At 37.2% G+C, this 12,674-nt stretch overlaps 1 protein-coding gene across 1 annotated transcript in view; it reads right to left on the reverse strand.

Annotated features, from left to right (window-relative positions):
- The window catches only part of ST18 (ST18 C2H2C-type zinc finger transcription factor), a gene marked incomplete at its 5' end in the record, with an annotated part of 68,894 nt that overhangs the window by 14,532 nt on the left and 41,688 nt on the right, over positions 1–12,674 (reverse strand). The window contains 3 exons of the mRNA XM_080610901.1: positions 433–495; positions 3,511–3,623; positions 9,644–9,889. Of these exons, the coding sequence (XP_080467027.1) occupies positions 433–495; positions 3,511–3,623; positions 9,644–9,889 (422 nt within the window). The remainder of the gene's footprint in view (positions 1–432; positions 496–3,510; positions 3,624–9,643; positions 9,890–12,674) is intronic.

A 12,674-nucleotide genomic window follows, 5' to 3' on the forward strand; every position in this document is an offset into this window, starting at 1 on the left:
AAAATATTTAACATTCACAGATTATGTTAGCAGATCTATAAATTTCAAAGCTTTTCATAGAGATATCTGCAGAAACAAAGCCATTCATGAAGATATCTGCAGAAACTTAATTTAAAATCTCATGTACCAGCATCTGTACAGAGAATGCTTGTACAGTTAGGAAAATGCAGACTTTACTAAATGACTTATCTATAGTTCTTAACTGAGAAATGAAGCTACAGCACTAAGCATATGCTGCTTAACTGCATCAGTCAATTGAGACCAGACCTTCAGAAAATATTACAAAACCAGGAAAACCAGACACATTTCTGTATGTATTCTTTCTGCAAATTACTTTTGAATATTCATCCATGGGTACTATAAAAATATTCAAAGATGACAATAGCTAAAAGTAGCTCTATTTCCTGTTTTAGGCTTCCTGCTGTTTCTTACCTGCGGTGTGAGGCATAGTTTCCTGTTACATGACCGCTACCATCACATCCTGGAGTTGGACAACTATGCAAAGAACATGAATTAGAAATTAGAACATATATAAGACACCACATAGCTCACACTATACTGCAGTGAATGATGTAATGATACTTAGGGCAATCATTTTCATCTTTACACATCTCAAGACTGTCATGACACTGCAGAAAACTAGTAAAACTTACATTACACCTCTAGTTTTCAATTACTACTTGAAGCATAGATGGAAAAAAAATCCTATTTCCACTATGCAAGTGAGTCAAAATGTTTGGGTTTTTTTTCATGTATGTAACGTTAAACCACCATGCTTTGCATAAATGTTTTGGGTCACTAACTGGGTTCTTAAAATGACAGTTTCATTACCAGTACCAAATTTTGACAACAATTCATAAACATTAGGGCTGATCTCCCTATAACACAAGCCAAATAAAAGTAATATCCAAAATAATTCCCTTGAGTTCTGACTAAAATAAAGCACCTTCTTTAGAAACACATCCAATATTTATTTGCTGACACAAGTGAGAAATTATGTGTTACGGTTGCAGAACAGAAAGCACATCTGTTCTCATTTCAGCTGGGTTAGAGTTAATTTTGTTGCTAGTGGCTGGTGCAGTGCTGTATTTTCGATGTTTATTAACATTGATATTAGGAAGGAGTAGAACCAGGACAGCTGACCCGAACTAACCAAAGGGGTATTCCATACCACAGCACATCATGCTTGGCCTATAAACTGGTGGAGTTACCTGGAAGGGACTGATTGCTGCTCAGGTCAGGCTGGGTATCCGTCAGTGTGGTGAGCAATTGTATTGTGCAGTACTTGAGTGCTTTGGTTTTGGTTTTTTGTTTTGTTTTCTGTTGGGGTTTTTGTTATTTGTTTTATCCCTCTCTTTATATATTTCCTTTTATTACTATTATTGTTATTATTATTGTTGTTGTTATATTTTATTTTATTTCAATTATTTAACTGTTCTTATCCCAACCCACTTTTTTTACCTTTTCCAGTTCTCCTCCCCATCCTGAATGGGCTGAGTGGTATTTAGTTGCCAGCTGGGGTTAAACCATGACAACATCAAGCTCATATAGCTGAACTACAGAATAGGAGCAAAAGTTTCCCAAGATGTTTGTCAGCTGAACTGAGAAGTGATAAGAGGTGAATGATAAGTGATATACATTTAGCAGGACAGATAGGCTCACTTATATATTATTATATCACACTTCTTTTGCTAAGAGATGGAAATACGTTTGACTTGGAGAAGACGTTATAGCTTCTGTTTTGACTCAGCCCTTCAGTCATAGCACTGAGCTCATTTATCAAACTTGGATACAGTTCTCTGCAAGAGGACAGAGATACCAAGAAATGCAATTTTTGCATGGAGGGAGAGAGGGAAGTGAATTAATTATACCTTTCTACAATATTCTAAAACACCAACCCTGCAGAGTCACTTAATAAAGAGCTGTGTTTCTTTCATTGGGCACTTGGATAAGAAGGGCAAGCAGAAGCTGTACAAATACTTCTAGCTAGCGTTTCATACCAATGAATAAGGAGTACTGAAATCTCCACTTGGCTATTTTCTCTGAGCTGGCAGAGTGTTAGGAAGTTTTTCAAATCTGTTAAAAAGCCTTAAGAAACAGCTCCATTTTCACAGTACATTTCAATATGAGCAATGCAGCTATGGGCAAGACAATTAACATGAAAAACTAAAAAGCACATGCTAGGAAATGGTCTTCACACAATAGTTCACTGCAGCTAAGCTAACCATGTCAGAAAGTTTTTCTATGTAAGTGCTTATGTCATTTTAAAAACTTCCTCATGATGGAGCCAACTGTATTGAATTGTTCTGTACAAGTTGTGAGCTCAATGGGACCATAGAGATACAGTATGATCCCTATATTATCTATAGAGTTTTCTAATAAATTAAAATTATTTCTTATTTAATTTTATGCACAGTTACATTTTAGATACCTATTTCTACTCACTGTTTAAAAAAATACAGTAAAACCACTGTAAGCTGACCATTGCCCTAGTATTATTATTTAGGAAAGTAGAAAAGTATTTTACAGACATCTCAAAACAGTTCAATATCACAAAGGAATAACTATTACAAAAGAAAAGCCTTAGTCTTCAACAAAAAAAAATTCACAGTGATTTTTGTATGCGTTTGATTTAGAAGGGGCAAAACAAACCTGACCTGTGGCAATTTAGATTGTGAACTACAATTACAGATACAATCCGGTGAGTAGACAACATGTAGACTGCATGGCCTGAGGGGAAAGAACCTCTCTCCACAGCAGCTTGCATGAGGAAATGTAAATTCTAGAGACAGAGGCAGATCTAACAGCTTTAGTGCCACAAGGTGATGAGATGCTACACATTTATTTATGGGTGAGTCTGCAGTGATGTGTTATGGACTGTCATCACTAAGCGATAGGGAGTGCATTTTCCTAGAAAGACCTACTGTGGGTTGGGACAAAAAGAATAGTGTCATAAATGATTACTAAGCTGTAGATGACTATTAGAGTGAAAACACCATATTGATATCAAAATGGTACTGACATGAATCCAAGGGGGTTTTGTGAAGAGTCTAGATGAGAGTTTAAAAAGTGACTAGTGTTAGGAGCTGGGTGGGACAATTTTACTGACAAATTCTAAACTGAAACAAGCTGTTGCATGCAGAAAAATTTAATGGAATTTCTTTGCAATTTTAGATAGTAAAGTTTTGGAATTTAAAACAGAGCAAGTGAGTCTTTGTACTTAGGAAAAGACAGTATTAGCCTATTCTCTCAGAGTGTAAATTTGTGCATCCACTGGATTTTAGGCATGATAGAATAACTAACTCAGCTTTGAAAGAAGCAGATAAAGGACTTACCCATAGATTGCCTACAGTCTGGAAAACCCTGGGACAGTTGCATACCCCAAGAGTGAATAATCATGTGCGTCTCCCTGTTCAGCTCCTGCAAATCTACTCAAAACCACCACTCAGAACAACAACATAGTCAGCCTTTACCAGGGCAGAGAAAAGCATGGCATTTTTTGTGACTCACGTGATGAGTTCCTTTTTGAGATCTCTTGAATGAAGCTTGGGTTTAGGACTTGGTATGGAGACATCTGGATACTTCTTTTCCTCCATGTTTTCTGGAGAGCTCACTGGATCTTTCTGAAATATTAGATAAGAATGTGACAAAAAGTTTCTTTCTTCAAACCTCCCAAATGTTCAATGAATAGCTTACTGTGACAAGAGGAGAACCTCTTGGAAAATATTAATAAGAAAAAAGTCTTGAGAAATAAAGTTTAGTACCTCATAGTTTCAGGTTCTCATTGGTAGACTTTTAAAAATGTTGTGCAAGTATTTTTAAAGGCAGATGCTTGATTAAGTCATATATAAGCAAAATTTTATTTAGATTTATAAAATGGTGATAAAAGAGAAAGAAAAATACATGGAGAAAATAGAAGTTGTTGTTGAATATATAGAGCCAAAACAGACTTTGGCAAGTATGCTCTTGGGTTTTTTCTGAGCAAGTACATCACTAAGTTTTGTATAGAGTTGAAGTGAGTCCTATTGTACTGTGAATTAGAAAATTGCAAGCATAAATTAAAACTCCCCTATTTTATGTAAACATATGTAAATACAAAGCTTTTCAGGTCTGTAGATTGGAATGACTTATCCTATTCAAAGAACAGATTCTTGTTAAAATAAAAGTGATAAGAACAAACTGCTTTGGAATTTTCTTAGTAGCAGACTGCTAAGGGTAATTCTTGATTTCTACTGTTCATAGATTAAAATCATCACTGCTACAGTGCTGTTTGATGGATGATATGGACCATGAACGTTCAATCCCTCAAGAAGGAGTTTGGAAATTTGGAGTCCTGGAAGGAAATTCATTTTTGCTTTCTAAAAAATCTTCTTTGATTGCTCAGAAATAACTTGGTTTATACTGTTTTGAGAATTAATTATTATTATTTTTATGATATATAAGTATTTCCTTTCTGGAGGGATGCTCTGTGGATATTGTATCATTCAAGAATTCTCCAAAACCCACAGCATCAATTATTGAATCTCAATTAATCCCTTCTGGGACTTCATGTTGTTTTTGTGACTCTGTTCCAATACTCATGTATGTATCACCCAGAGATTGCTGTCTGTAGGAGCAGAAACTGCTGCCTGTGGTTGAGAAGAGAAGCTCCCAGCTCCTGCTAAACTTACAGGGCTGGTGCCATTGATGCTCTAAGCTTGTGCAGCTGACGAACATGCCAGGACAGAGAGTCAGGGATGTCTGCAGAGCTGTTAAAGCAGAGCAGAGGGCTGAGGAGAATCTGGACTGAAAATGGAGATTCTGCCTAACAGAACTTGTAAGCTCTGCAGGGGTGTTTCTTCTGATAAAGCTTCCATATGGTCCTCGATTCTGGCACTCATCTTTGCCTATTTGGAGACTGGATCCTCAATATGACTTCCTTCTGTTTTCTGGTACTGGCTACCTACTGTCTTCCGAAACTCACACTACACATACATATAGATACCATGCCATATTATTGCTATATCAATTACTACCAATTTTTGCAACCACATTTGTGGGGTTATTTTGTTTCAAAATAATCTAATCTGCTACAAATATGGAAATAAAAAATACATATATACAGCTTTTCTAAACACTCTTTTATAGAAATTATCAATTGATTAATTTAAATAAAAAACCCCTGATCTATTTCAGGCTTTTAGAATTTTATTTGTAAAGGAAAATATCAGATAAGGAGTAATACAGAAATTTAAAGCAATGAAAGATGGTGCTAAAATGTTAGTACAGAAATAATAAAGAGTTGAAAGTCCTCCAAACATGGAAACTAAAATGCTAAAAACTAAAAGTGAAAAAAATGGGTGTCGGTTTTGCTCAAGATTCAAGATACATCAAAGGCTTTTTTCCAGTGTTGAGTTAAATCCTGGTTCCAGTAGGATGAGGGGTTGTTTTTGCCACTGGAATCCACAGAATGGGGATTTGAGTTCCTGATTCTCTGTCCACAAGTTCTGACAAACCTTTTTTCTATACACGTAAATTGCAGGGTCCTAGAGGGATCAGCAGCAGTGTAAGTCATTGTAAAATCAAAAGTGCCAAAAAAAAAAGAAAATAGTAACACTTTGTTGCCAGCTGGAAGGGATCAGATGTCAAAATAACTTAAAAAAAAAAAAAAAAAACAAAAAAACCCACAGGTAAAACGGTTTACACCTAACAGAATGGAAATTGAGGAAGTCTGGCTTCTCAGTTTCCTCTCTAACAGCTACTCTGTCAGGCTACATCTGTATCGCTGAATGGAAGACCAATGCTGTGTCTCCAAAAATTTAGTGCATGTCTTGCCTGGACCCTAACTATGTATCAAAACCAGGCACTCGTCAGTCTCTTCCATTTCTTGTCAATGGTACAGCTGAGAGGAACCTGGAGCAAAGGGTGATGAAAAGATCACTCTGGCTCTCCACTGGGATCCTGAGATGTGTGATGTACCTCAGGATGCACCTGCAGCAAACAAGGGTAGCCATCCCTTTTTGTGCTGCAAGGTATATTAATAGTTTCATATATATGTGCTCAAATGAAAGATATCTCTTGATCTTTTCCTAGTGATGGACCAGAAACTTGTGTGTGTGTGTGAGGTATTCATCATGACACTCTCTGACACTTGCTGCACAGAGAAGACTGATCAAGAATTATGTATAACAATGCTTGCAACAATGCTACAGTATTGTAGTTCACAGCTCCATTTAAAAATGTTTCATTGAATCATTTAACAAAAATAAGATTGTAAGATGAAGTTTGCCATGAGTATTTTTACAGCCACCGGTATAACTGATAGTAGAGGGCTTAGAATTCCAGTATTTTCATTTTCTATCTTTGAAATAATTCATTTTTTTTCAAATTTTAATTGTAAACTTCCTGAATTGACTTATTAAATTTTTTATTTTTTTTTTAATCAATAGTTATACACATATATACATACACAAACAGCTACAATTTCATAGTAACTGCTCTTTCAAAAAAGAAAGAATCTAGTAAGGACCAAAGTGGGAAAACAGTTTGTTTCGTAGCTGGCATCCTTTAATATATTTCCTAAGAATGAGGGAGACATATAGACATTTAAGCAGGGGATTTCTTCAACATTGAGTAATGTGCTTGTAACTTGTGCAACTCTTGGTATTATTCAAGCAGTATGAAATCTTCAAATGTGAAAAAGCTGCAAAAGGAAGAAAGTGTAAAGGGAATGTAGGCAAAGGAATAATTAAACTCCGACTTTCTACAAACTTGCACCAGTATATGTGGCCCAAAAGGGGTTGCGTCTGTCTGAAAAGAGTAGGTTGGACCTAAAGACTAAATATTTTTTTATCCTCTACACTTCAGACTGAATGTAGAGCTTCATGTATTGGCTTGCATGCTTCTCTAGCAATTTAATTTTAGAGGGAGAAATAATGCTTCGAAAAAACACCTTTAGCACTTCCCACTTTTTGGTCTATTAGGTGATGATCATTACAGCTAGTCAAGTCCAACCATATGTATAATTTTTCCTTTCCCATTTGAATGGATTTACAATTAAATGGCAATAAAATTCTGAAGAATTCCAGACTAAAAGAAAAATCAGAACCAGCCCAAGTGGTCCGAAACTACTATTTTCTGCAAAAAGCATGTGTGCATTCATGCATGCACACTACAGAAAGAAAGCAAGCGATGAAACTCCATTAATGTACAGATGGAAGTTTATATTGATTTCAGCAAAGACCAGAACATAATGGTAACATGAATAACAGATAATAGCATCTGGCACTTTTAACATTTTTAAGCCCTGAAATCTTTGGAGAACTGACAGTTGAACTAACTGACAGCTCTAGTTATTTCTCAGCGCTTTCCTTTTGGAGAGATTTTGAGCTTTTTCCAAATTCAGATTTTTTTTTTTTCTAAGGGGCATCTGGACAGGCTATTTTTCTGAGAGAGAGAGAGACAATATTTTCTGGAAATTACCACCAAAATTAAGCAACTGTTGTGCATATGAAGCAGATAACAATGAATTAGAAATAGATATAATCAGTCATTTTCTTTGCATGAGGATAACTGCCAGTCTTCGGTTTTGAAAACAGAGCCTCTGGCCCTGAGATCACTGGACATGTCAACACTCCCCAGGATGGCAAAAACTCACAAAAAAGGTTTGGGGCCAGATCATCGATTAGGGATGAAAAGCACTGAGTGTCAAAGCAAGGGGCAAGATTGCCTGAACACAGACCTTTATGTCCTGTCAGGTAGCTTGCCGATGCCTCCAGCTCCCTGTACCAGGAAGGGGCAGGGAAACAGCCAGTCACCCATTACAGCCTTCTGAAAGTCAAGCAGGGACTGGAGAGGATGTGGAGGTGCTCCTGTCATGGCTCTTTCACTAAGCTACAGTGGCAGCAGGAAGGAGGAGTAGCAAGATAGGTCCCCTGCCAAGTCTGTGACACCAATTGATCCCCTGCAGCAAGGCATTCTCTCAAAGCTGGATGTGCTTGCTCACTATGTGGCATGAATGCGGAAGAGCATGAGCCCTCAGCTTACTGCCTTGTGTTAAACTCACTCCACAACCCTGATGCAGAGATCATGGTCTCATTGCTGAGGTAAGGAGAATCATCAGCCCACAGAGGTGACTGCAAAGGGCTCTTCAAGACAACTCAGACTCCAAGAAATTATTCTCCGTGGTGCAAGCTGTTTCAGAAGTCACATTATGACAGATGTGTCAGCAGTGCTCCCAGATATTTTTCTCCACACAACTGAATTATCTTTTATTTCCAGGTATTTTTTGAATTGGTGGCCTGGATCCCCTAACCTCAGCCCTAAATAAATTTACCCCTATGTTTTCTTGAAGTGCTGGTTTTGAACAAAAGATCATTTTGTAATAAACATAATGTAAAAATGCTATTATTTGATATATAAAACCAAATAGGAAGGAAGAGTATTTGAAACTGCATAAAATCTCCCATTTGGGACATCTTTTAGTCTGTTTCAGAAAGTTATCACTTAGGCTTGTTAACTATCAAGATTTTATCTAATTAGCCTTTAAAGGTGCTGGTGGTCCCTTCTTGATTTAGGAAAAATGCAAGCAATCGATATGCTGATAGCCAGGCTAAACAGAAAAAAAAATGAACCCAAACTCACCAGGAAATCAGAGGAATAAGAAAGAAAGACAAAAGGAAACTATGCTGCCTTGTTGCCAAGATAGGATAAACAGACATGAAAGAACAAAACAGAAACAAAACCAAAACCAGAACAACTATCAAGTTCAAAGTAGCAGTCTAGAAGATTAGACATTAAAGTTGGAGAATTGCTAAATAGAAATATTTGCTGAAATTTTAGTTGCTCTTCTTTGTTCCTGCAACTGCACTTTCAAATTTGTGCTTTTACATTTCCTAGGACAGGTTGAAAAGGGAAGACACCTTACATGCTCATCTAGTTTTCTATGTTGTTTGCTTATCAGATACAAAATATCTCAACTAGAGGAAATTACGTATATATCCTCTTGTGTTATTTTTTATAATCAAGAGCTTCAGAAATTCCTAACTATTTTGAATTTCTGAATTTGTGCTTTCAGACTGTTTTCTGGACCACTGGACTCACTAGTTAAATCTAAGACTCACTGGAAGAGATTTCTTGAAGTATGTTACATGTAAAAGGAAAAGTTTTCTACTGAAATAATATTGTAGGCATGGTTCTAAGCATGTGTTTAAATACTTAGATAATAAATTATCTACAATTAGAAAGAGTTGATGTGGAAAAATTACTTTTTGTTTCAGCATGTAAAAAGCTGCTTTGGTTTGGGTTTTCTTTAGTTTTTGGTTTTTTGCTTTTTTTTCTTTTTCCCCTAGGCCATTTGAGTGTATGTGCTACAAAATTGAGCCATCAGGAAAAAAAAAAATCATTTTCTGTTGATGGATACCTTTGATTTCCTGATCTTAGAGACTAATAGACATTCACAAGTAGGCTCTGAGAGCAAGATTTTTCAAAGTGAGTAGTGATTTTTTATGTCACGTCCAAGATGGATTTAAAGCCAGCTCAATGTTCACAAACTTCTACCCATGGAAATTGATTCCCTTTAAAATGCACTAGACTGGTCATCCTAAAGACCATCATATGGCCACCCATCCAAGGGAAAAAGTCATCCAGAAACAGATAAAAATACCTCTTTTTCTTCTTCTTTCCTGCCATGGGTCTTGCTGTAGTTGATTGGTGTATCCCAGCCTTCCTGTTCACAAAGAGCCTGGTAGAAGGCTGCATTTACCAGGATGCTGCTTGTTTTGAAAGGAGAAGAGGAAGGAGTGGGAAGCACTATGCTGGAAGAAGTGAGAGGCATAACTTTGTCTTGGCTTCGGTTCTTTTTCATGCTCAAATCCAGAGTGCCATTTTCATCCACTTCTATCTCAGCTCCCTGACATGCAACAGGAAACAGAGACATGTTCAGACACGGACATGGTGAGGCTGCAACATAACCATGTGGTGCTTTTAAAGGATAAATATAAATGTATGCTTTTATTTAAATTTGTCTGAATCTAAAACCAGCTTTTCGATTTATATCAGTTAATGTCCAACTCTTAGGCAGACTTAAGCGTAGCTTCAGTAATGATATCCCTGCATCTCAGCTTAAACATAGCAAGTAGAATTTAAATAAGATGCCTCTTAACCACAACCCATACACCCTAAATCTAGTTTTATTTAAAAAAAGTTTAGCTTTAAATCTTCTTGATCTTTTCACTCTTATAGAGAACTATGACCCCAATTCACAGTTAAAAGCATTAATGCATTGTTTAGGTCACCAACAGCAATACTATTATGTATCCTCCCTTCCCCCCACACCACCGAAACGTTACAACATCTGCAGCATGATGGAGAGAAGGAGGGGGAAAGAAATATACCTAAAAGTAGAACAGTAGGAAAAAATTTCACTAGGGTTTTGTACATCACTCAAGATAACATAATGCTTTAATCATTGTTTGCCTAGGCCACTAAGGCACAAGTCTGTACTGAGACCACTAGACTGGGAGCTATAAAATGCTCTTTAGGAGTTTCTCCCTGATGGTGACCTGAAGCATGAGCTGCCAAAGCCTTTACTACCTGGGAATTGCATCAAAAAGCAGCCTTTGATTGCAAGGGTGTGTGCAGTTAGGGGATAGACTCAACTGCTCTTTCCAGTCTGGGAGAAGATCTCAGAGGAGCTCCTACTTAGCTGTACAAGAACAACAATGGAAGGAAAGCTCACTGTTCTGCCTCACCCTGTCTGACCACACAAAAAGACTGTAAACTCCTCTTCTTGAAATGGTGAAAAGCTCCTGAAAGTGCAACTTACTAGTGCAGGCTACCAAAATTTCATATTGACATCCTGTGTATATAAGGATGAGCGTAATACTAGCCCTTGCCAACAATTACTGAAGTCGAGAACAGGGAGAGGTGAAAGAGGTGGCTTCTGGAGGAGCACCTGATAGACTAGTTCTGTGTGTTGTCCTGAATAAGGTGGAAAACATTAAGACTATAGAGGTAATGTCATAGATCCGCAATGTAAAATGCTGTAATTAACATTGCTATGTGTTTTTCTGTTATTGTCCTCACTACTATTTTTTATTTGCATCATCACAAAACTCAAATACAACTTGAAAATTTGGGGCAAGGTATGTTAGGTGCTGCTTAACTGGAAGAGACAGTCGCATAAAGCCACATTGAGACTTTCTACCTTGAGTAATGTAAAAGTAAACCACTAACGTAAGTCAGTCACCTAGCCTCTCTGGGAAATGGAAAAGAGACATGTATGTCCAGGGCACAAGTTTTCCCATCATTATTAGACCTCTTCCTTAGGAATAGATTAGACACTGGCACAAAGGGTCCCTTTCTCTTTTTTCCCATGAACTGTTGCTGGAGCTTGGTGATTAGTTAACCATTTAATAGCCAAAGAAAGGGAGTGAAACTTCTCCTTGCTTGAAGATCTTAAAAACAGTTGTGGTGAAACTAGGAATTCTTCCCCTGTGCTGAAAGTGTGACATGGCCACCCTGGTTGGACTAAAAACACAAGCTTCCTTCATGCAGCCTTGTCTTCTACCACTGCCAGTGGTGACCCATTTAAAGGTAAAATGTGCCTGATGAAATCTTTTTAATCAGAAGGAAAATGTTGGTAGAAAATGAAAATTTAAGGCCCAACGATCTCTTCTTACCCAGACAGCTTGATTCCATTTTAGATCTATGGGTCTAAGACAGATGCCCACCTAGACTAAAGCACTACCAAGCCATCTGCTTGTCCCCCATTCAGAAACTCAGGCATCTCTTGTTTGCTTCTCCTGCATAGCAAAGTTCACATTTTCAATCATACAGCTTAAAGAGAGAGATGTTTTATTATATTGATGGGAAGTAAACACACTTCTAATATGTTCATACTAAGACGCTTTGGTTATATCTTTCTGCCCCTTTTTAGTAAATAGTTTAATCTCCTGTGATAGTTTTAAGCCCTGAATTTGACAGTGAAGCTTATCCTGGATAATAACTTAGTAACCACAACATCTTATGCCATCTGTATAATATCAAATACATTTTTATACCAGCATTAATAAACCTTAGTTACAAAAATCCAAGATATTAACTATATCAGTGCCAAGTACATACTCCAGGATCCAACAATATAGCTCTGCTATGATCGCCCCAGTGTTTTTTGGCTTCATACTTGATATGTAACTATAGCAATGAAACAGAGCTACAGTAATCAAGTTTAATGGCCAATGTAAAGTAAAATGCTAAATATTGTAGTTGATGACATTTTTCATAATAAAAAAACTTGGGTTAAGTCTGCACAACCAACATCCTCATAAAATTCCAGACCTCTGTGACAGATGGCTTAGGAAAGGAAGCCATGTGACTGGGCTGCAGTAGTTTTATAGTGCAAACCCCATAAATAGTGCAGATTCTCTGTTGCTGACAAAATATCAGCTACTCAGAGGGCAATAGAGACAACAAAAAGGATCCAAAAGAATCAAGGTCCCCTCCTTGGTGAACCTAGACATCAAAAAATAACAGGAAATGCTTTGTGTCTGAGAAACAGGTACCATTAGCCACAACAAGGAGTTCTGGCTGATAAGCAGAACGTTAACTAATGTGGATATTTAAAGCTTTCTCAGCACTTTCCTGAAATTCACATAGAAGTTGGGCTGTCCAACGTGTACCTAATTCTGATCAGG

This window comes from Psittacula echo (genome assembly GCF_963264785.1).
Source record: "Psittacula echo genome assembly, chromosome: 2".
Taxonomy (NCBI): Eukaryota; Metazoa; Chordata; class Aves; order Psittaciformes; family Psittacidae; genus Psittacula; species Psittacula echo.